We start from the raw sequence: 23,651 nt of genomic DNA on the forward strand, positions 1-23,651 counted from the left end.
TTTCTTTCGAGTTTATCCACATATAATCTCAGCCCTTTAAATTCCAAGGCCGCCGATGGAATAATACAGGTGGAGAGGCCAGAAGGGGCCAGATATAGTGACGTAAGAGGACCGAAAATGATAGGATCACAGGCGCAGGAGAAAATTCTCAAACTTTCACCTTCGGGAACACCAAAACGTGAACTTTCCGCCCCATTTTATGTAACTTCCAAAGAGCCTAAATTTCTTGTGTTACTTTACTTTTAATAACAATTAAAAAAAAAACACGTGAAAATATGGTGAACAAAAAACATATATTACGTCACATTATGACTAACAAATATAAATCAAAGCTATTGATCTGATCTGATTTCTAATAAAACATTATTGGTAACAAAGTCCTAATAATAAATGTCTGTCTGCTTATGTTTTTAAAGTAAATTACGTTACTTCCTCTGCCGGCTTTCATTTCTCACGATAGTGGTCTCGACAGCTAAAGTTTTCAATTAAGTCTTACTTGATGTCACTAATTCGTCTTTTTCAGATAGAAAAGAGTGCCAGGTAAGGGTCTTGTCTATTACGGCGACGATGCTAAGCATTAGATCTAAACACACTGAGGCGGCTTGAATAACCTAAAAACGAACGATAAGAAAATAAACAAACGATAACGAAATATAACAAACGATAAGGAAATATAACGAACGATAAAAAATATAACGAACGATAAAAAATATAACGAACGATAAGAAAACATAACGAACGATAAGAAAACATAACGAACGATAAGAAAATATAACGAACGATAAGGAAATATGACGAACGATAAAAAAATATAACGAACGATAAGAAAATATAACGAACGATAAGGAAATATGACGAACGATAAAAAATATAACGAACGATAAAAAATATAACGAACGATAAGAAAACATAACGAACGATAAGAAAACATAACGAACGATAAAGAAATATAACGAACGATAAGGAAATATGACGAACGATGAAAAAATATAACGAACGATAAGAAAATATAACGAACGATAAGGAAATATGACGATAGATAAAAAATATAACGAACGATAAGGAAATATGACGAACGATAAAAAATATAACGAACGATAAAAAAATATAACGAACGATAAGAAAATATAACGAGCCATAAGAAAACGCCAACAAATTATAAAGAGCGATAACAATATATAACGAGCAAAAACAAAAATAACAAATAACTAGTAGTCGGTGGCCCGTGGAAAATTCACAGGTTTGCCCGTTTTTTTAAAACCGCATAGCGTGCTTGTCGCTACTCTCGGTACCATTTTGCGTGACAGACGGACAGACGTATAACGGGTATTATAATATAGATAACAAAATAGAATGAACGATAACAAAATAAACGAAAAAAACAATAAACGAAAAACCAACGAACGAACCAATATATATGAACGTATCAATAATTATCCACAAAAAAACCTACAGAAAAAGTGAGTGGTAAAACACACAGATGGACAAACAGGCAGATAGGTGAGCGAAAGAAAAGAAATAACTATGAAAAATCATTCTTACGTCATATTTTTGACTCTGTGAAAAATTCTTGACGGCTTCGCCACCAGGAATGACAACTTCAATCATTTCTAAACAAAAACCGTGTATTGTCATTTATATTCAGCGGGAACTCATAAAAATATGACGAAAAGAGTTAGTCACCCTCGCAAGACGTGTTTTCAACATTTTGCAACGCGCTTTCCAATTCCAGCTTTGAAACATCAGCGCACTTTCGGATGACTTGAAAATTTCTTCTCAACAAATCTTTCAGGTTCCACACACCAGTCTATGCGTTTAAGAAAATTCCTTTATTAATATTTCCATACGTATTCAGCGTGTTTATTTATGCGAGTAGAAGAAAGGTAATCTGCGAGTACTTATTCTCGCGAATGACGTTAAAATTTTCGTAAAGTACACGAAGAGCTAGTTACGACAAAACATGTCATTAAACAAGCACCAATGCATCGCTACCTTGTTTTCGTTTCGAGGATCTTTTAACAACCAAAAACGCACAAAGTTTAGGCCAGCCATAAGTCTAGTAAAACAGAAAATAGAAGGATTATGCAGAAGAACACTAGAGCACGCTTTTCAAAATGAAACATAAAATTTATTACGCTACGAGGCACAACAATAATAGAAATATTTAGGTACATCGCTATCCGTATTTTCATGATAGGTTTCACACCTATGTTAAATTTTATCTGTATAAAACTTAAGGCACGAAATAGGACGTTTAGATAAGATCTGACGTGAACTCAAACCATGTTGAGTCACTTCTGCCCACGGGGTATTCAATCCTTTATGGACCACCCCGAAATGAAATGCAACCCAGATAAAACATCATATATAAGTCGCAGTCGCACTTTTCATTGTAATGTGGAATTTAACTTCGCCCGAATTCGGTCTCATGTAAACGATGCCTAATAAACAAAATATTAAAGCGACACAACATATATCGTAATTGCACAAAAAAACAGAGGAAAATACCTGTCTGATTCGTTCAGTATGTTACTTTCACCTAACACCAACTCTGTATACGAGAGTGCAAGTGTCGAGACATCCTTCACGTATACATCCTCGTTCATCTAAACATTGAAATTTATTTAGTTGCAAATGCAATGTTTTGTACACAAAAAGGTGGAATTGGTTACCTTGAACCTATTTAGTAAGCGAAACCGTAACCCATTTTATTATATTGCTGACCAAATGAGAGAGAAAAAACAGTGCATGGGCAATGCTTTTATTTAACTGATTTCAAACCCGCGCTAATAGGCTATCTTGAGTTGCACTGTTCAATAAGTTACCCAAAGTGTTGCATTGCTTGCCACCCACTATTCTTACATGACCAACATACCACACTAAGAGGTTGGTCAGGTACAATTCAACACAGATCTTACGACACGTGTGAATTCGTAACCATTAAGCGGTCTTACATCATAAAATTCCACTAGCGCAGTTGTGATGAATTTGATCAAATAACCACGTAAGCCTGCATGTTGAGACTGGTCGTACACAGATCTAAACATAAACACACGCCTTATGGTTAGCTCTTTGATTAAAGACAGGGTATATATTTAGGTCATTTTTTTATAATTAAACATCCGTATGTTCGTTCCCAACAAAGAATATTTCACCATGATCATGGCCTCTGATCAAGACAGGCGAATCAAATCCATGTAATCATATTAAAGAGAAGCTAGTGATGTGCGGAGTAGCTTCTCTTTAATAGGGTATATATTATTAGAAAAAGCACCTGTTATTTCGCGTAGCATTTCCGTTGCAGTAAAATCTGATTTAAAGCTGGCTGTTCTTATTTTTCAAACCTTCGAACTTCAGTTTAATTTCTTATTTAGAGAACGCCCAAGAATTGTGTTTATAAACACGGTTGCAATCTCACCAATACAAAGACATTATTGTTATTGTCGGTTATTGTCGGTTAATAAACAAACAATCGCAAGTAAAAAAACAAAACAAATAACTTAACGCTGACAGAGAGTTGTAACGAAGAGAATTTAAATCCTGTATTGTTCTTATAGCAAAAACTCGTGATGTTCTTAATCTTAGAAAATAATGATTTGAGCCTGGAGCTGTTATTATTCTTATTTTATGACAAAATGTTACGCTCGTGTTCTTATGAAATTTGATTTTATATGAAAAAGTTAGTATAGCTAAACAAATGTTATTCATTCTAATCATTATTTGCTATTTTTTATTGCCAACATATACCTGCAGCCGAGCACATATGATGTTGCTAAAGCAAAGTAAAGAGGACAATAGTTATATTTTTTCCCCAAGAGAAAGACTAAAATTAAAAACACGCCCATTTAAAGTCAAATTAAACAGGCTGACTTACAGATTACCCCCTGCGAAAGTTGCTTTCATATAAAAGACCTTTGAAAGTTATTTAGGAATCTTTATTTAAAAAGCGGTTCTTTAGTAGTTTTCGAGATAATAGATGTAAATTCCGCTAATTTATGAGAAATTATGACGTCATAAACTACCTTTAAAACATGGATTTTTTGTTTTTTGGCTAAACTATGTCTTGGTAAAAATGTTGAATATGACGCCTTACTTAGAGCTAGCTCATGATGCCTTAAATTCGTAAGACTTAATCAAGATTTTTCAAATTCCTAGACAACTCTTTCATAAGAAATTGTTTTTTCGCGGAAAGTAAGCCTTTATAACAACTAAGATAGACATATAAATATAAAAATGAAACAAAGAAAAGTTATCAAATAAATAAATAAATAAATAAATAAATAAATAAATAAATAAATAAATAAATAAATAAATAAATAAATAAATAAATAAATAAAAATGATTACCTCAATATCAGATATTTGTCTATTGTTTGTATTTTTAGCAGATATAAAGAGAAAATTTCTTTAGCGTTCTGTCTCTAAATAATCAAAACATTAGAATATTTCATCACTTCATCAATCATACTGTAATCAATTAATCGCACTTATTTTATGTTTAGTTTTATCGCTGACTTTGTTAGCATGTCACAACAGTAACGAGCAAATGCATTAGAGGTATACAATCGATAATGTAAAAACAAGGAGCTTTCCTTTCCTTAACAAAAAATGACCACCCTCACGTCCTTCCTTGATAGACGCCAAACTCAGTCAATGAATATCGGTTAAAAAATACCTTTATGCTTTGCATGGGGTCCGAAATATAGCTCCGGCGCAATTATTTTGACTGTAGCCGTTAGCCTGTAAAAAATCCGCGGGTCCCCGTCAGGAAATTATCTACTCTACGGTGAACCTGAAATCAAGATGCGCGCAGCCATTTTGAGCACACGTGTATTAATAAAGGAGACTAAAGTCGTTAACCCGTGGTTATATAAATTTATGGATACGCCAGTCCCTTATATTCCGCGTTTATCGTACACATTTCGTGCATTTTTAGTACGAAGTGATCTTGGCAGCCATATTGCAGACGAAATACGGCTATTATTATATAGAGATTTGAATATCTTACGAGAATTTGTAACCGGTTAAGTTTTTTTTTGCAAGCGATCAATCGCGAAAAACTCATAACTGATAAATTTTTTGACCTGCGAAATTAAATTTAGTAAACAGTAATACTCTCAAAAACCAGTCCCATTTAAGTACACGTACCAGCTTTTCCTGCTGACACCATATCATTACGTTTGATAACCCCTAAAATTAAATAGATGTTGATGAAATTTAATTTAGCAACGCAATCCAAGGGTTTTTCTTTTCCACAGCTATAAAACACTCGACTTACTAGTGCAATTTTTGAAAATGTTTCAACAGCCACTCGAGAGAAGATTTTATCTTCCAGCGGTTTCAATAAAAAATTTAATAAATCCTAAAAATACAACAGTCTTCTACTAGTAACATTCGAGTCACCTATTCAAATTTACGTGACCGGTTTGTGTTTTGAACACACTTAAAGAAAAAAGTGTACTAAGGAGTAAATTATAAAATAGGTATGAAATGTTTGAGAGAGTTGGTTGGGTTAACTTACTTTTCATATTGGTAAGAAGAAAGGATTTGGTTGCCACTCTTTTTGTGAAGTCAAATTTAAAGGGTTTTGAGGAGTTTTGATAAGAGCTTTTATTAAAAAAAAAACAAAAAAAAACGGTATTTTCATATAAAAAAAGAAGGAGATTAGGTCAATTTTTCCAAAGAAATTAAAAATATATTAGGAACATTTAATTTTTAAGGTAACGCCATGAGTAAAAAACAAATTATTTCTGTACCCATGGTAGCATTTTGTTGCATTATGGGGATAAAAACATTTAACAAAACAAGTAGTTTTCTGAAATAAAAACTGAGAAGATCAGGTAATCAGGAGATTTGAGGAAAAAAAATGTTAACGTCTACTTTTGGCGGAGATTCGAGGATTTTTGTGGAGACATCTTAAAATTGAGGAGAATTGAGGGGTTTTAAGGAGGGGTGACATAAGATTAATAGCAGTGACTCACCAGAGACATCCTCACTGAATCATCTGCAGATCTAAAAACAAAACAAATCAAAACATTATAACAATGTAAAGTTTGCTGCTCAAAAAAAAAAAAACATCCATACTTACATTCGAAGAGTTTCAGCTATATGTCGAGAGGCTAGTTGAAACAGAGTGTCACATCTAAACATGAAATTTTCACTATTTTACTTGTTCCGTTTGCGGAATTTTTTTTATTTTAGGTCATTTATGGCCTGCTTTAAAACGAGAGGGCGTTAATGACGACAGGCGCTACTTCAAATGCTCACGAAATTCTTATACGCAAACATCTAATGACGATCGACTCAACGACTTTTCACGCGACATAGAAAAAAAATTACCGCCATTAGAACCGGTGTTACGTAGACAATAGCGACCTTACAAAACTAGGACAGGGCGAGCTACGATGAATGGATATATTCTTTTTTTAATGCGCATGTACAGATCAGGGTAAAACACCAAAAACAAAGTTGCCAAACCTCAAATATTCTAGCGAAATAAAAATGTCCTGAAAATACTTATGATAAAAGCACGCAGAAAAAGCAAATAATAATACTTGATTGGCAAATTTGACCACGGACAACAAAGAACAAAAGAATTCACGAAAAAACTTAACGAAATTATTTAGTTTATTTTTATATATATATTACTGTATTTTTCTATGAATGGATATGCTAAGGGTTCAATATTTTAACCAGCACCCTGTACATGATATTTACGCATTAATAATTCGGAATATATTTCATTATGAGAAAGTAAGGAAGCATCAGTACAAACCTATACACCACAGGAAATTGATCAACTTGAATTGACTGAACAAAAGTGATATGAAGAAATGCCACAAATCCAACAGAATCAAGATGCAAATTTTCTAAAACAAATTCAACAAACGCATATTTCATGCAGACGCTATCAATTTTATTTGATCTTATTACCGTGTATGTTACTCATTAAGATTACCTTTCGCTATATGTTCAAGCAGTTGAGAAAACGACATCAAATCATGGACACCCATCTATAAAAAAACAATTATTTTTCCCCTTTGGGAATTCTTCCTGCCTTATTGCAATGAAAGTGATGTACAACCAATCAAAGAGTCAAGTAGTCATTATTGAAATTTAACAATTAAACTTAACACTCCAAATATTTGGTCCAAATATAAGGTTGCACTAGTGACGCCTTAGAGGGATTGAGTTTAAGAAAAAAATTAAACTTTAAATACTGTGTATTCCATACGAAGGTGTTGTTACCGTTATTTTATTCCAGTCACCATGGAAACTGAAAAGGATATTCTTCTTCACTAGGATGCCTAAAAAACACAACAGACTGCAAAAAATATGTTAGCTGTTCTTCGAAGGAAAAAAACCCAGTTTGCTCATAAGCTTTTAACATGTTGGATGGAACTGTTCTTTAGGTAATCTGTTTTTGCAGAAAGGGGTGTGTGTGTGTGTGTGAGGGGAGGGGGGTGTGGGGGGCAATTTCAACAAAAGTCTTAAAATTATAGGGGGAACAAGTATACATGGAACACAAGAGAAAAAATCAACTTTGACAAAGAAGTTAAAATAAAGAAATAAATCAAAGGCAATGTGTTCAATGGAAATCTAAAATCACAATTTCAATCACTATCCAATTACCCCAACTATATATAGGTTAATCCTCCACCCCAATAATTAGAGAGATCTCTATAACACTAATTGTACACTGTCTCTCAGTTACAACATATACTCACGAAACTTTTAGGTTATTGAGGACCAAGCTTTAAGGTCCCACTAAACAGCCAATTTTACAGCCCCTGACATAGAGTATAGTATAATCTATAATTCTTGGTATACATTCTCAGTGATTTGATTACCTAACCAAATATTGTAATTATTGAACTGATTTTATTCGAAGTGGTTTGGCAAAGGTATACAAACTGTGGGAAAGCTGTAAGAAGTATAGTTATTAACCTTACTCATGGGAGAAAATTGGAACAAATATCCACTACGTGCTATATCTTTGTGGATAACATTAGAACGGTTAACCCAATGACCTTGTTGTTGGCGATTTGTTAATCAATTTGAAATGGAATGACGTTGTGCACAACATTTTAAAGCTTTTTCAGATTCATTACGAATTTAAAAGTAAAACTAAAGTTATTATGCTATAAATAAATAAAGTAAAAAGTCGTGAAAAAAAATTAATAAAAAATACATTATATTGATGTACAGTGTCTGTCGGAGATATTTCTCATTAAGAAAAATTTTACTTTTCCATAACAAACCCAAGTGAAACTATATAACTAGGTTAATTATTTATACATTGCAGCAAAGCTTTTTTCAATTTCCAAAAAACCTATTTATAATATGATCATTTTTTGAAGACAACTTAATTTTATATGCACAATGTTTTTCAAAACATTGAAGTAAAGAAAAACACATGTCACACAAGAGGAAAGAACAGCTTCAAACTTGATCGCCTGTTATTAAAAATGACTGTGAGAACGTGATGCTGGCATGGGCTTATACAGAGATATTATTCTCAGCATCCTCATGATTATTTTATCCGTTACCATAGTGATATTAAACACAGCATGCTTGCTGATAACCACCACCTCTTCAAAACTCCGAAGCAATCCTTCATCAGTGTTATTAATAAGCCTTCTCTCTCTGCATTTGTTTCAAGGATGTGTTGTGATCCCATGTCAAATAGGAGAGTTGCATATTTCTAACCACATACTGTCGGTGCTATCACAAGCACTCTTCACCACAGCCAATTGTGGCATTTGCATTCATGTATTAACGATCGCTATAGACCGTTTGTTGGCTGTTAAGCTGCTGGCATCTTATAAGAACCAAGTAACAAAGAAACGGATGACGATTTCGATTACTTTTGTCTGGATGTATATTATTATAACTAGTTCTATACCATTCCTAACGAATGAGAATACTGCGTTGATTTACCATGAAACATCAACCTGGCGTTACTACATTATTATCATCAACATGGTTTTGCCTTCTGCAGCGATTATTGTTATTTATACAATGGTGTTCCAAACCATGAAAGAAAAATACAAAGTCAATCCATTGCAAGACTCAATAAAATCAAAAACCAATCTTAACACAATCTCAACTCCATTTGAGGTGCCCTCCACATTGTTAGTAAGTCCACAACATGTCATGACTCCTCTCCCAAGTACTTCAGATTCTCCAAAAATCATGGCAATCGTCAGTGCACTTAATCAGAGAAACGAAACAGAGAATGGAAAGTTGTCCGCTCCGTCTCAGTTTTGTGACAACCGATTAAAATCAATAGTAAATCGCTTTAAAAGTAATAAAAAAGTGGAAGACAAAGTCATTAAAAAGTCCATCAAAACTACGTTTAAAATCATGCTGAGTTATATTGTCATGTGGGTGCCATGCATTACGTATAAATTAATCAACACAAGAACAGGTCTAAAACACAGTGGGAATACAAAAAGTTTAACAGAAATTATTATTTATACTGTCGCTTTTTTAGATAGTATCGTCTGTCCAGTTGTATATTGTTACTATAACTACGCATTTAAGAGCGAATATAAGAAGTTAAAACGCAGAAAGATAGGCAAATCACATCATATCAACTTGACAATTATGACACCAGTGCTTCCGTCGAGGACTTTGCAACAAGGACAATCCAAGATTTAAAAAAAAACTTCTTTGGCAATCCAGTTTTCTACGTACATTATGGTGAAGCTAATTTTTAAAGTCATCTGAAAATGTTTTCTATATTTATTTATCATAAAAAAGAGGAAAAAAAAGAAAGAAAGAAATAAAGTCACAAAGAATCAGTTTTTAGAGCAATTTGAGAGCTTTCTTTTTTCTTTTTTTCATAATTCGTACACCTATTTAATTAAGGTGTACAAGACTTAACAGATACTGAGCGGTTGTGATGTTGTACTTTAAAATACAAAGCCCGAGGTCAAAAGTACAGATCGAGCTTGGAGGTCTGTGCCCTTGACCAAGTTTTATTACCTGACTGTATCTGGTCTGCAAATAAATTTTCCTTTGTAAACAAAACAAACAAAGCTATACTTAAGTTGCTATTCCCAAGGCACCAAGGAAGAAAAAATGCATGTTCGATTTGGATACTTCTCGAATTCAAAATCGTTTAATTTAAAATTGTGTAAGTACACAAAACAAACTCAAATCATTGTTTTGGTGAACTCAAACGAAAGGTTGTTTTAAGGAAGCCACTTTTATATTTTTTGTGTGCTATGAAAATGTTTTTTATTTGTTTACGTTTTTATGTTACCATTTTAGTAATGGCTTCCAAAACCGGTTAATATGCCTTCATACAAAGATCTGTTAAAATAAGACGTAAACCAATTAAATCATCGGGTTTTTTCATACTAACCGGTTTTTTGTATCAGTCAGGCAACAAAAGGAGATACAACCCATAAAGCAACCATTGAAATCCTATTTAATTCCTATTAAAAGCGGTGCCCTTTATTAATATCCTTGGTGCAGAGTTTACTGGATATGCAAAGATTTGCGACACACTTATTAGGACACAAGATACAAGAAATCAGCAGAATTTTGCCAGCCTTAGAGGGATTTTAATGCTATTATAAAATATGATAAATAAGAAAATTGCCTTAAGCATATCAAAGAAGCATTGAAGAGCTCAAATAAGTTGATGTAAAATTAACTGGGTTTACTTACAACTGAAACAAAATATTTCTACTTTGTGTGATTTCATATTCACACCAATCATTTGATGTTGTTTCGCTATATAGATCATCCACGTTCACACACTTCCTTCTTTGAACTTTTGCCACCATGGTTGATGTAAACTTGCATATGCAATCATACATTGTTTCAAGTTCATCTTTTGTGTCACTATGCTCATACTCTTCTTCTGCTTCCACACTGTCTTTATCTGACAAAGCATTTTCCATATATTTGGTTATTTCCTTTGTCACATCTTCAAGATGAATGGACTGTTTGCTTTTCAACTTCAAAAGAGCTACAATATTAAATTTATTACAGTACGACTTCATAGTATTCCAATATTACAACACTTTTCAGCAAACATTACAAGTTATTCTTACTTTGAGAACACGCATCAACAAGAATAACAACGTCTTTGAAGGAGGTTAAGGAGGAGATCTGTTCTACTAATGCTAGTATCATTTCTTTAGAACTGCAAACCTAAAAATCAATGTAAACAAGACAGTTAAGGTATAAATAGGCTGACTCCTAATTTCCTTTTAGTAATCATGCCTCATTTCAAAGCACTGGCAGACTTACAAGCAAATATTTATTTGATTGTAAGTCTTTTTTAATCTAATTACTCCTAGCTAATTTAAATAACAATGATTTCAATTTACATAACAACTGTGTTCTGGTTTTAATATCTGACCAACATCAATCTTTTGTGCTCTGTGACTTAGCACCATTGAAGTATTGTTTGCATATTCTTGCACACTTTGAGTACCATTCATTTTGTCTGTTTAACTCCAAAAGTTACCATTTCTTACAGCAAAATAACATTTTTTAGATATTGTAAAGGTGAACTGCTTATTATAATTTTTTTTTTGTCAAAATGACACTTGTTGCTCGGCCCAGGTCTCTTAAAGTTTTGAAGTCACTCAGGATCACATTGCCACATTGGTTTGAAAAGACCCTATAAAAAGGTTTTACTTACAAAATGTGATTGCAAACCTGCTTAAAAAATTAGTGTTGCATAATAATAGAAAAAAAATTTAAACAATTTAAAGAGACTTTTTAAACAAAAATTTCAGCTCTATAATTTAAAGTCAGAAATTATTCCATACTTGTGGATTTCGCTAAAACATATGTATGAAAATATGGGTAACCTAATCTAAGATAAGCAAATATCTCCGATTGAAAACAGGAGTTCTTTATCATTCTTTGACGTTAAACTCACCCATTTCATTACCTTTTTTTTGACATTAGTTTTTAGGAAACTAATGTGTATTGCTGCTGAATATAAACGTGACCTTCTTCCTATGCTACCAGATTGACATTACTTTTTCTTCTATAATGTATTTGTATCCTTTAAATCATATTCAGAACATTGAAATGGCACATTGAAATGACATGTATTTTATAACCAGTGCTACTCATTAATTGCAGTTAAAAATATTAAGAAAATGTTAATTAAGTGTTCTCGATAAAAATACACTTCTGTTTTTAATCTTCGTTACTTTCGAGTAACAAATGGCCACTAAAATATAACTTTATACAAACAAACTATTTTACAATCCAATGATCCACAAATCAGAAATATTATAAAGATTTGTGTTTTTTGTCTATGTGAATAACAATGTACATGAAATAGTTGACCTATTAAAACTTTTTTGGGAATAGCAATCAGCGTTATTTTACTGATCTGGTAGGATGCGACAAATGCAAAGTATGTGAAATTTTTCTATAATTTGAATAAATTTTCTTTGCGATTAATTTCAGTTACTTACTAAACTATACTAGTTCAAAAATACAATAACTTCAGTACAAAGAAGATTAGGCTTGAACGATTTTATGGGGTGCTTTTAGAACAATGTAAAGAAATCTGCATAAAAAAAGTTTGGGCACATTAGGGAAGGGCATAAGCCTTTTACAAGAAAAAATAAAAGATTTTGACCGAATAACAGAGAATTAGATATAATTTTTTTTAGCAAAGTGATTTCTTCAAAGCCTGTGCCTATGCTAAGAAAATTTTAAACCAAATAAGCTTGTCATTATCTTAACCAAAAGTTAATTAGCTTGACACGGAAAATTTTCATATCTTACAACATGATTCAAATAGGGTTAATATTTGACATTACAAACCACCACTTAATTTAATGCAACCTTTCATAGGGTGTCGTCATTAAATAGAATAAATCATCGTTAAATACTAAAACACTCAGCCTATCAATCATGTGATACATGCAATAATCTGTTATAATGATTTGACAATATTTGTTTTTATCATATACTCAAAATTTTTCATTCCACAAAAAATGTGACTGTAAGCTGTTTTTTGGTTTAATTGGAAAAAAACACAGACTACCATGTATGCTGAACATAATTGGCACCATGTGCTGCCATTTTTTTTTAACTGCTTACTCACACTGCCCATAAACTGCTAGTTATGTCAATACACTGAAAAGTTTACCATAATAAATTTATGGTAGAAAAAATAAAAAAGTAATAGAAAACAGTATTTTTCAAATACACAGCACCCTTAATGACCTGATGCAAGATGATAACAGGTTATAAGGGCACCTTCAAAATGACTACCGCTACACAGATAGAAAACCGTATCCAGGGTATTTGAGGGTGAAGAAAATGTTTCAGAAATGCTTCAGAAATAAGCAACTTTGACCAAGATAAAAAATATAGAGCTATCATGCCCTAACACAGTAGACCATAAAATTTATCCACTAAGAAATTAGTGCTTCAGATAGAAAAACATTCACATAACACACTTTCATGGGTGATTCACTGACATAAATAAACTGCATACACTTACCTCCAATAAGACATTTAAGCATGACTTGATGGCAGTTACTTCCTCTTCACTAAATTGGTTTAGATGTTGAAAAAAAATGCCAACAAGTTCCCATCCACAATATGAAATACGCTCCTGGAAAAACAATTAAAGATTGTACGTAGGCTAGCAGGGTGAAAAGAACTCTTAAGCTGTCTCAAAAAATTAAATTTTATATGACATATGATCATGTAAACCATTTGCTCTTCGCACTTTTAATTTCTTCTTATCACTTTCCCTTTCCTTTGTGCAAGAAATTTCGAGAAACTACTTGGCCTTGTTAAAGGTGAAGAAAACAAGTCATTACACAGTAGAGATGTCATACCTGCCAAAATTAACCCAGAAATTGAAATCCATTTTCTTTCACATAGAAGTCTTATGATATCAATTTAAAGTGCAATGTTAACTAAATATATTCCAAACACTTTTCCTTCTTCTAAGCATCAATAAATTTCCCTGTGAATTCAGTTTTCCTCCCAGCTTTATAAACCTTTTTTTGTGTATGTCTTGTTTACATACTGTAAAAAACTCTAATAACAGACCCTTCTTCTAAATGCTCCTCTATTAAAGACCCCACCCTAAAAACCAAAATATAGTATATATAAAATAATAATATAGATGCCCTATTAGGAGTAACGTTTAATAGAGAAATATTAGAAGACACATTTTTTGAATAAAAACTAATGCCTTCAGTTGTTCTCACTCAAATTGTTCAAGCAGTTAATTTTTTAGTGTGGAAACTTCCTATATATCTTTGTAATTTATGATGAAGTTATAAGGTTTTATACTTTTTTTTGTTTCTTCACCTGTGAAAAAACCCTTTGGGTTTTAGAAAAACAGTCAATTTTTTGGGAGCAACAAAACAAATCAATCTGATCTAATAAAAGGTGAAGTATTCTTGTTAATTTTGTTCCATTTTCGAACATTTGAATTTGCAAAATATTTAAACAATGCAAACCTTAGATTCGAACGCGAATTTTGGTTTCCTGCATGTGCAGTTAGTTGATCCTTTAAAGAGTCATCAAAGAAGAAAAACAACAGAATCAGATGTTGAAAAGGCAAATACTGCCTTTAAACTTTCTGGATTAAGATGCACAAGACGAGTTTATGACATTATTTAAAGAGAATTTTTTTATACTAAACAACCTTGTATGAATACAAAACTGAAATTTCTAAATAGATCTCCTCAAAATTTGAAAAACTAAATATACTCCCTGGGGATTTATTAGAGGATTTACTGTATTTTAACCCAATTAAAAAAGCATTATGATTGGTTATAATTTCAATTGCAATAGAAGACAATAGATTTATATGATCATATTCTGCATAGAAATAGAAGGTGTTCTACCTTGAAAATACAAACTTTATTGTATTTTATGTTACATGGTCAAATTTATGCCATTTGAACATGTAAAAATAGTTATATGTGGCCATGTCAAAATACATACTTTTTGAAAGAGCTTGTCTATCTAGTCATAAATTTTTTACTGTAGCCATAGGTGATGCACAGCTATTCATTTCCCATGATTAATTATGGAACTATGATAATTAATTTCATAGAAATTGTCTCAGCAATTACAGGGAATAGCTATGTTTTTATTATAACTGAAAGTGCAGAGAACACATTGTACATAAATGTACACACAGTAAATGGTGTAGCTGGTGTGTAACAAACATTTTACCAGTACTAAGTGCTTAGAGTGTGACATACAGAAGATTTGTACCAAGCATACATTTGTACCATTTTACCAGCCATGTAACCAATAATTTTGTTATTTGTGAATATTGGAAAAAAAACAATGAATAAAAGTTCCAGATGATATGATAAAAAAATAATCAGCTTATAGGAAATATTTTCATTGAAATACATACTAATTAAAAAAAACTCACATTGTTATCACTATTCTTTAGTATCAACAGCAAATCATCAACTTTTCTTTCTTCAACCAAAACTTTGCACTGAACCAAAAATTCACAATCTTCCATCTAAAATTATCATTTTTCTACACAAATATTGGAAAAATAAATTATTCACATTAAAGTCCAAATCCAAAAATGCTAAATGGTAAATAAATGCAGCCAAACTGTTATTGAAAATGAAGTACAGCCCCTTTAACTATACATTAGGCTTGCCTTGTCCAGTAAAGATCTGGCTGTGCCAGATCTTTACTGGACAGAGGTAGTTTCGAGCTAGAAACCTATCTCGAGGAAGTTTCGAGCTAGAAACCTATCTATGCTGCAAATGAGATTAATCTCACTTGCCTGCACTAAACCTGGATCTTACTCTTTTCTTGATTACGATTTTTTTCTGTCTGAATTTTGTCCCACAAAAATGGTTGCCACCATTATCGAACAAACGCCAACTTTGTTTTGTTGATTTGTGATGTCACACTGTGTACATTTCACAAGTAAACATGTTGCAGGAAATTTGAAAATATTCTTGTTTCGTTTTTACTTAATTTAAACACTGTTACTGTACAGCGTTCGGATTACCAATGTTAATTGGTCTAAATCACATTAGGATTACTTTGCAAAGTTATAACATTGGCTATAACTATATACAACTGATTTTATTTAAATATCCTTATTTTAAAATAGATGTAGACTTCTTTTCTGAAAGAAATCGGATGTATAATAATATAACAATATGTCTTTGCTTGAACAAAAAAAATTAAAATTTGTTGGAATAAAGAGAATATTATGTGGCGATTTTAACAATAGTTCATTTATAAAAAGCTGGCTACTTCAAGTAATATATTATTCTGATTAAATTCAAATTAAGTATGCAAAATTTATTTTAAATCATATCTCAGGCTTAACCAATAAGGGGGAGCGATTGCTTGTAGTCATGCAAAGACGCTCCCTGAGGAATGGGATAATAACCAAGCCATTAACTGCTCCCCCAGTTCCACAAAAGGTTTCGCTAGCTGAGAAATTTTGATTTTTTCGAACTTGGTACTCTATAATTTTTTTTTTAGTAATTCGTTTTTTCATTTAGATTAACAAAGGAACATAATTTTAGTTTTAAAATTAACAATAAATTCAAATGGAATAATGCCAAAAATATATTGCCTGTTCCATTTGTAAGTGCAATTATGCACACTTGTTTCCTCCATATCTTATCCATGTTCGCCTCCATATCAGTGAAGGATCACATGGCTAGGTATCACCTGTAATCTGTGGTTTCCAACTCTGAAAGGGCTTGGTTGATGATCAGTGGAGTGACTAGAATGTACATATTGGTTTTAAATAAGCTTTCGTTGGTTATAATTACTTCAAAATAGAACAAAAATCATTATTATTCCTGAGGTGCGTGATCATTATGCTTCTTATGTAGAGTATAATCACTGGTATTTTAAAAATAATGGTCTTACAACTGTCAGGTTTAAAGCCATTATTTGGCATGGTCGTCTTTTGGTGAAAAATAAAATGAGTAAATCATAAAAAAATCTTTGACAATAACAGAATATTATTTTACTTAATGATTTCAATAATTCATTGATAGAGTTGACATTATTAGCTGCCATTTAACTTTCTGTAATTTAAATTATATATAAATATTGTTTTCGGCACTTTCACAAGTATAATATAATTGTTTGTTCCACAAGTAGTCCAAAAGTTTGATTATTGACTCAATTTATAACTTTTCGATAACTAGGTTGAAATTCCTGGCATTACCACACTTTACCCTAATCAAGTAACAGGAACATGGGCTAACTTGACATGGCAATAATAAGCTTGATCAAGTGATCCCAGGAGATTAAGAATTACTTAATTAGAATTTAGTGATGTTCCCCCAATTCACCTGGTTGGATAAAAAAGAGAGGCAAGAATTTCCAATTTCTCAGTAAACAAGGTTGAGTTGAGTAAAGTAGGGGGCTGTCGTAAGAAGGGTGGGGCTGCTTTATGTTCTAGAGTAAATTATTGTTTCTTAAACTACCTAGCACAAGTAAGACAGATCATTTAACCCTATTCATGCAAGGTATAGGTTGTGAGTATAGTGTGCCGGGGCAGGGAAGGGGAAGGGCGAAAATGCCCTACCGTAATTAATTTTCTTGTATTGGATTGAAGTCATAATACTTGGTACGAATGAAGTCTGTTACATGACAATTAAAAATCATGCTTTAAATGACAAGACTTAGCAATATTTTTTGATGATACCGTTCCTTTTTTTAATTTTCTAAATATTGATAAAAAATCATGTTTTATTCTAATTAAATTAGCATTTTACCTGTTTGTGGCTAATTCAAGGCTTTTTGAGGTGCCAAAGTAACAAAATTTTATTATTTGAAATCATATTACTATTGAATACATTGCTTGTTTTTTTATTTTATAATAGATTTGTGTTGGCTTTTGCATATCTATAGCTGTTATATAAATATCAAGGGTTTAAAAAAATAAAAAAAAGGGGAATAGGTCGTGTCTAAACAAAATAAAACAACGCCCAAGGTCATAATGGAGTGGGAGGGCGAATTTCTCTAGCTCTGTGAAGTATATTAAGTTAACAATTTCAGTACATTATATATATAATTTATACATCAAATTGTTAAAAAACAATAGAAATGTCTTTCACATAGGACAAGCACATCACCTGCTCCGCAATTTTGGAATTTTGTTTTTTCATATTTCAAAATGATATCCAAAATGATAAAAACACAGCTCCCAAGATTTTGAGCATAATGCATTTATGGTTCTAAGTTTATTAACAAAAGTATCCCTGGTTTGGCCTCCAAAACGGCATGAATAAGGTTAATTTAGCCTTACAACAGAAATTGCTCATTTTTTGTACTGTTTTAGTTTGCAGCCACTTTCTGCTTCTTTCATTTAATAAGTTACTTCTGTTTATTCAATAATATATCTAAATTTATATTTCTGTTTATCAAAACCTATTAGAAAAAATCATTATAAGTTAAAAATGGTAAAAAGATTCAATAAATTTATCTAGTGGCAATTTTTAAAAATTTGTAAAACTAGAGAGATTTTATGCATTAGTGATCTTGCTGAAAGTTCCAAAAATACTAGGTATTTTTAGTCACATTTCTTGGTAAGACAATCAGACAAATGGAATTAGCAAAAGCACAATTTAATTTACTTTAACTTTTTCTCACTATGAATTTGTTCAACTATTTAACATCGCTTTGGGGCAGGTTCCATTATTTTTTAACAATAATATCAAAAAGTGCTTTCTGATGTCTTTGAATACAAGTTCAAATTAATAAGGTGTTACAGGGTTCGAATTAGCAGTTCGCAATTTGCAATTTGCGATTCGAAATGCCATTTTTGCGAATCACTTTGCAAAGAAAATGATAAAATTGTGAATCGAATATTTTTAAGTGGCGATTAGAAATGCTTTTGTAGATCGCATTTTGAAAGTTGAAGAACGAAGAATGGCGATAGAAAAGCTTTTTTAGATCGCTTTTTAAAACTTTAAGAATGAAAAGCGGCAATAAAAATCCCTTTTTAGGTCGCATTTAAAAAATTTAAGAAAGAAAAACAGCGATAGAAAAATGGTAATGGATCTAAAGTGTTCCCAAGCCACATCTATATGGTGGTTTACTTCGTTACAGATTGCCAAAATTTTTGCGAACCGACTTTACTTATTCGAATCCTGTGTTAGTGTTACATATAATATAGTTTGACCTCAAAATAATAGGGAGGGGGGCTATTAATAAATAACATAAAGGTGGGGTTCCTAATAATAGGACATGTTTTAAAAATAGGTGGGTTTTTACCCCTCTGCCAACTATGGTTTTCAAGCGAACTATGGTGACTTTTTTGCATTATTCCAATCCTGTTTCGGTAGTTTTCAAAGCAACTAAGATGGCGTTTTAATGCACAAAAGGTCATTACTATTCCAAAAAAAGTTTGTCATGCGAACCCTCCGGATTATTGCTGAAAGTTACAGTTACACAAAAACAGATTGTTTAAAAATAATGTATGTAATCGGCAATGCAATATTGCGTTTTGTAAATTTAAGATATTCTTATTAAAGTGAATTTTATAGCTGGTCTAACTTTACCTCACCTAAATCTATGAAATTTCTTTATGTGATGAACTTGTAGTTTCTCACTAGTGCTTTTCCTGAAAATCCAATGAAATATTTTTCTCATCATTATGAGGATTAGTTTTCACAGGTATTAAAATTCGTGGAACTTTATTCATTAAACTTATTAAAAAGTATACCTTATGTTCGTTTAGTAAATGATAGGTCTAAAGCAATAAGTAGTTTTCAATCATTTAGATTGGTTTAAAAGATTATTATGCAAACAAAATGTTGCAGTAGGTGACTATATTATATATAATGCAAACTTCATTTTTAGGCACATGCACATAAAAAACATTGACGAAATTTGAATGTTAATTTCTTGAGAAAATTTAGGACTAAAAGAAAAACTTTGATTCAATAAAAAATGACAAATTAAATAACAAATGATGCTTAATGATGAAAAATAAAAAAGTTTAAGAAAACTTTAGCTAAAAAGTTTTAACTTTTAACTGCAACTTGAGAAAATCCTTTCTGTAACAATGTTTGTAAAAAGATTTTAATATGGAATTGCATTTTTCTAACATGATTACTTTCAAGGACAATTCTAGGACATCTTTGATTTTTTTTAAAAAACTCTAGAACTTTGCAGGACAATTTAATTTCTCCATGGTCAGTAGTGCTGTAGGTTCATTCGGTATGGCATGATAGTTTAAATGATATTCATTCTTTCTTTTCTTTTTTATATTCGCTACTTTCAAACAACAGGTACCCACAAAATATGTGAAAAAAATTAAAAATACAATTAATAAGACACGTGAAGCTTTGTCCTCCGCATTACTGCCGCTTATTTTATCATGCACACTATGATTGGTAAGATGAAAATGGATAATAAAATTAAAAAAAAACATGAGAAAGAATCTTCCGTACATCTTTGTTACAGACGATCTGTAATAATTCATTATTTTGTTCATTTCTATGCATTTTAACTAAGTTATTTTTTAGTATAATATTTTTCATATAAGAGCATAAAGCTTCATAGAAACAAAATTTAGTGCTGAAATGCTCCTTTAAACTTTTAAAATGCTGAAATGCTGATAACTACACGATAGACTTAAAAGCTACTTATAATTTATGACAACCCATTTTGAAGTAATTAGAAACTCACTTAAAATTCGGGTGCACATCATTCTCACTGGATCCAAGATTTCCCTGCTACGCACGTTTTTACTTTTGATTACTTACAAAACAATAAAATTAAATGTGATTGGCTTAATTTAGTCTCCAGAGTTCATTGTTTAATTCATGCTTGCGAAGAAAAAGGAATAATGTTTGAATGTAGCAACAAAACATTTAGGAGAAAAAAGCATTTAGATAACAGATGTAAATAGCAAAGGGTTTCCTCGTCGGTGAGAAATTAACTATATAAATTCAAAGTTATAAAGAGCCATTACAGCAACGCATACATTTTTACGTAAACTATAGAGAATTTGTTGCAACATAAAAAAATTATGTAAAATAAAATGTTATTTCTTATGACGCGAATATGAAGTAAAAGTTTTCACAATGTGGTAGCAGACAAAGGTACACTCCATGTTTGAATGTTCCCGTGTGATCTTCGCAAACCAAAAAATAACACTAAATACCTCAGGGGGGGCTAGTCGCACACAAAAATAAATAATATTCAGTCCAATAAAGGTGTCTGGAATAATTTTTTTTCTGACGACGAATAAGTTGTAAATTATTTATTTTTTAAGGTCACTTGCGAGTAAAGCTACACATCTTTGAGAATACGAGTACAAATAAATGCAAGTAAAATAATTTAGAGTGCGAGTACAATGCAAGTACAATAAAAGTACAAAAATGTAATCTTTTTAATAACGCAAGTATGCAATAATTAAACTACTCACGAGTAAATCTGTAAAAAATATATCATGTTACCCGCGAGTTATATTAAAGAAAAACATTTAATCTTTTTTAATTTAGTTTCTCTTTTTAAATTAAAAAAAATCAAAAAATAAATTTTAAAGTTCAACTTTTCTGTCTATTCTTTATATGCTTTCGCTATATACTTTCGTTATATGAAATCACTTCCAGCATGTTCTTTCGCAAGCAGAGAGTCAGCATGATATCTAATTATAGTTATGGTGATCAATTGCCACATGCAGAAAGACTTTTTCTTGTGTTGTTTTGAAAATTATACAGAATGTATTGATGTTGTTTTGGAAGTTATTTATAACAGAGGAGGGTGTTACGACGAAAATTTATAAATCGTCATAAAAATTTTAGTCTTTTGTTTAACCACGTAACTACTTTTACGAATACAAAGTTGGCGTCTAGTATTTTTTGCTATTACTATTTTACCATAGTCTATATTTAACATACAATTTTTTTAAAAAAAATAATGAAAAATGAACACATCGCACATTTCAGTTTCTTCGCAACAAATTACCTGCTTTAAAACATGGCAAAATTAGCGTTGCTGTATGCGAGTTCTATGATGACTTGAGAAAAAAATGGAACAATATGAGCCCACGCCATCGCACGCCATTAAAAATTATGCCGTGCGAACATTGCATGCCTCAAAATGATTGAAAAGTATCATGGCGTGCGAAGCTTGCACACCAGCAATTTTCTTCCTGACGAGGCCTGAATGTGAGCTATCGATAAAAATTATGCTACAACGAATTCCCGTTTATCTTATATTCACACACGTACTCACAAATCATTCACTTAATGTACTCGCATGCGCAAGAGGCTATACTCGAGGGTATGGAGTAGTATACTCGCCGATTACTCGTACTCGTCTTTACTTGGCATTAAATGTACCTGTACTCGTATACTCGTGTATAGTTACTCACAATCAGGACTGTAGCTCTCGTACACTGTGTGGGAGACTGGGGTTCGATTCCTCTTGGCAGCGATTTAACATGGGCAAGTGAATGTCACCAGGCCCCCGGGTTAACCCAAGCGGTGAGGGAAAATGGGGAGATGGCTCCATGTGTGGACCGTTGGATGTTTCTGGGAGTTGTCTAGTAGAGCGCGGGCCCTAATTGTGTCTGCGTAGCTCAAAATGAGCATTAAATACTCTAGGACTCTCCATCTAAGCCATGGCTCCTCCTGGAAATAATAGACAGGTTATATCCCTCGATATTAGTGAGGCTAGCCATGTAGTAAAATATGCACTTCCATCTATCTATCAATATATTAAAAGATCCTTCGCATATCTTTTGTTTACACATAAACTTAATTGTATTCTATTATAATCATCAAGCACAAACCATAACAATAAGAAGCCTTTTGTTCTTTCATTTAAGATGCAAGCTATTATTGAAAAGTGCTAAGGATGATGAAAGGTATTAAAGTCTGTACATATATTATAGAAATGAACGGACACCAACTGGTTTTGATACTTTTTACCATGATTAAAAATAGTACTTTCAATTGTTATATTTTATAACAAAATGCAGGGTTTTTCAGGCTTCAACAGAACATTTTCTCGTAATGCTTTCTCGACTGCTTTCTCGTAATTCCTAAACAGAATAGCTATACTCTCAAAGGCTTATTATTAGTTTTCCCTGACTGTCTCATATTACACACAGCATAAAGTACTAAGTTTTATATTACTATATAGCACACGGCTGGTTTCACTACTGTCAAACCACGGACAAAATTAAAATGGCTTCCACAATTTTACAAGTTTGAGCTGACATTATGGCTCTGCTCTAAAAAAGTCGCTTATTTACATATTTGTCACATTAGGACCAAAAGTGACCCTTTGGACAGTTTAATAATTCATCTCATAATCTTCAATGGCCTCAGAATCCAAAGTAATGTTTTTTAGTCCGTTAATAAACAATTTTTAAGCATACATTGAGGCTGAGAGAGGCTCTAAAGGCCATTCACATATTTAGCTAGCTAAAGAATGACGTATCGTTATGTTTTTTATTATTTCTAAAAAAGATCAAATTCACTAAAAAACAAAATAAAATAAAATTATACTTTCTGAATTCCACAAAACAGTTGATTATTTGTTACTTGTTTACGTAGCTGCCTGGCTCTCGTGCAAATGTTCTTTCGTTTTCGCAATTTCGTTGAAATTGCGCCTGGGTTCGTGTAAAATTAACATGAATCTTAGCAGCCGTGCTCAGTT

At 32.0% G+C, this 23,651-nt stretch overlaps 1 protein-coding gene across 1 annotated transcript; it reads right to left on the minus strand.

Moving 5' to 3' along the window:
- Positions 1-274: 274 nt before the first annotated feature.
- On the minus strand, positions 275-23,617 carry LOC130662611 (glomulin-like). Its single transcript, XM_057461507.1, has 19 exons — positions 23,501-23,617; positions 15,406-15,501; positions 13,498-13,611; positions 11,069-11,168; positions 10,680-10,983; positions 7,248-7,323; positions 6,958-7,012; positions 6,775-6,868; positions 6,088-6,141; positions 5,981-6,011; positions 5,278-5,361; positions 5,148-5,189; positions 4,347-4,420; positions 2,955-3,039; positions 2,509-2,606; positions 1,993-2,056; positions 1,684-1,807; positions 1,543-1,610; positions 275-611 (listed from the first exon to the last, which is right to left on the minus strand). Exons 2-19 carry the CDS (start codon positions 15,499-15,501, stop codon positions 486-488), a joined length of 1,689 nt encoding a protein of 562 aa, XP_057317490.1. The 5' UTR covers positions 23,501-23,617; the 3' UTR covers positions 275-485.
- Between the last annotated feature and the right edge of the window lie 34 nt (positions 23,618-23,651).

The sequence above is a fragment of the Hydractinia symbiolongicarpus genome, chromosome 10 (assembly GCF_029227915.1).
Source record: "Hydractinia symbiolongicarpus strain clone_291-10 chromosome 10, HSymV2.1, whole genome shotgun sequence".
NCBI lineage: Eukaryota > Metazoa > Cnidaria > Hydrozoa > Anthoathecata > Hydractiniidae > Hydractinia > Hydractinia symbiolongicarpus.

What these genes read in the sequence shown, in the direction of transcription:
- LOC130662611 (XM_057461507.1), bottom strand. Translation starts at nt 15,501, where the DNA reads ATGGAAGATTGTGAATTTTTGGTTCAGTGCAAAGTTTTGGTTGAAGAA. An exon ending in GCTTAAATGTCTTATTGGAG is followed by an intron (nt 11,169 to 13,497) that starts GTAAGTGTATGC and finishes ATTGATTTTTAG; the next exon opens with GTTTGCAGTTCTAAAGAAAT. An exon ending in GACAAATATCTGATATTGAG is followed by an intron (nt 3,040 to 4,346) that starts GTAATCATTTTT and finishes GTTTATGTTTAG; the next exon opens with ATCTGTGTACGACCAGTCTC.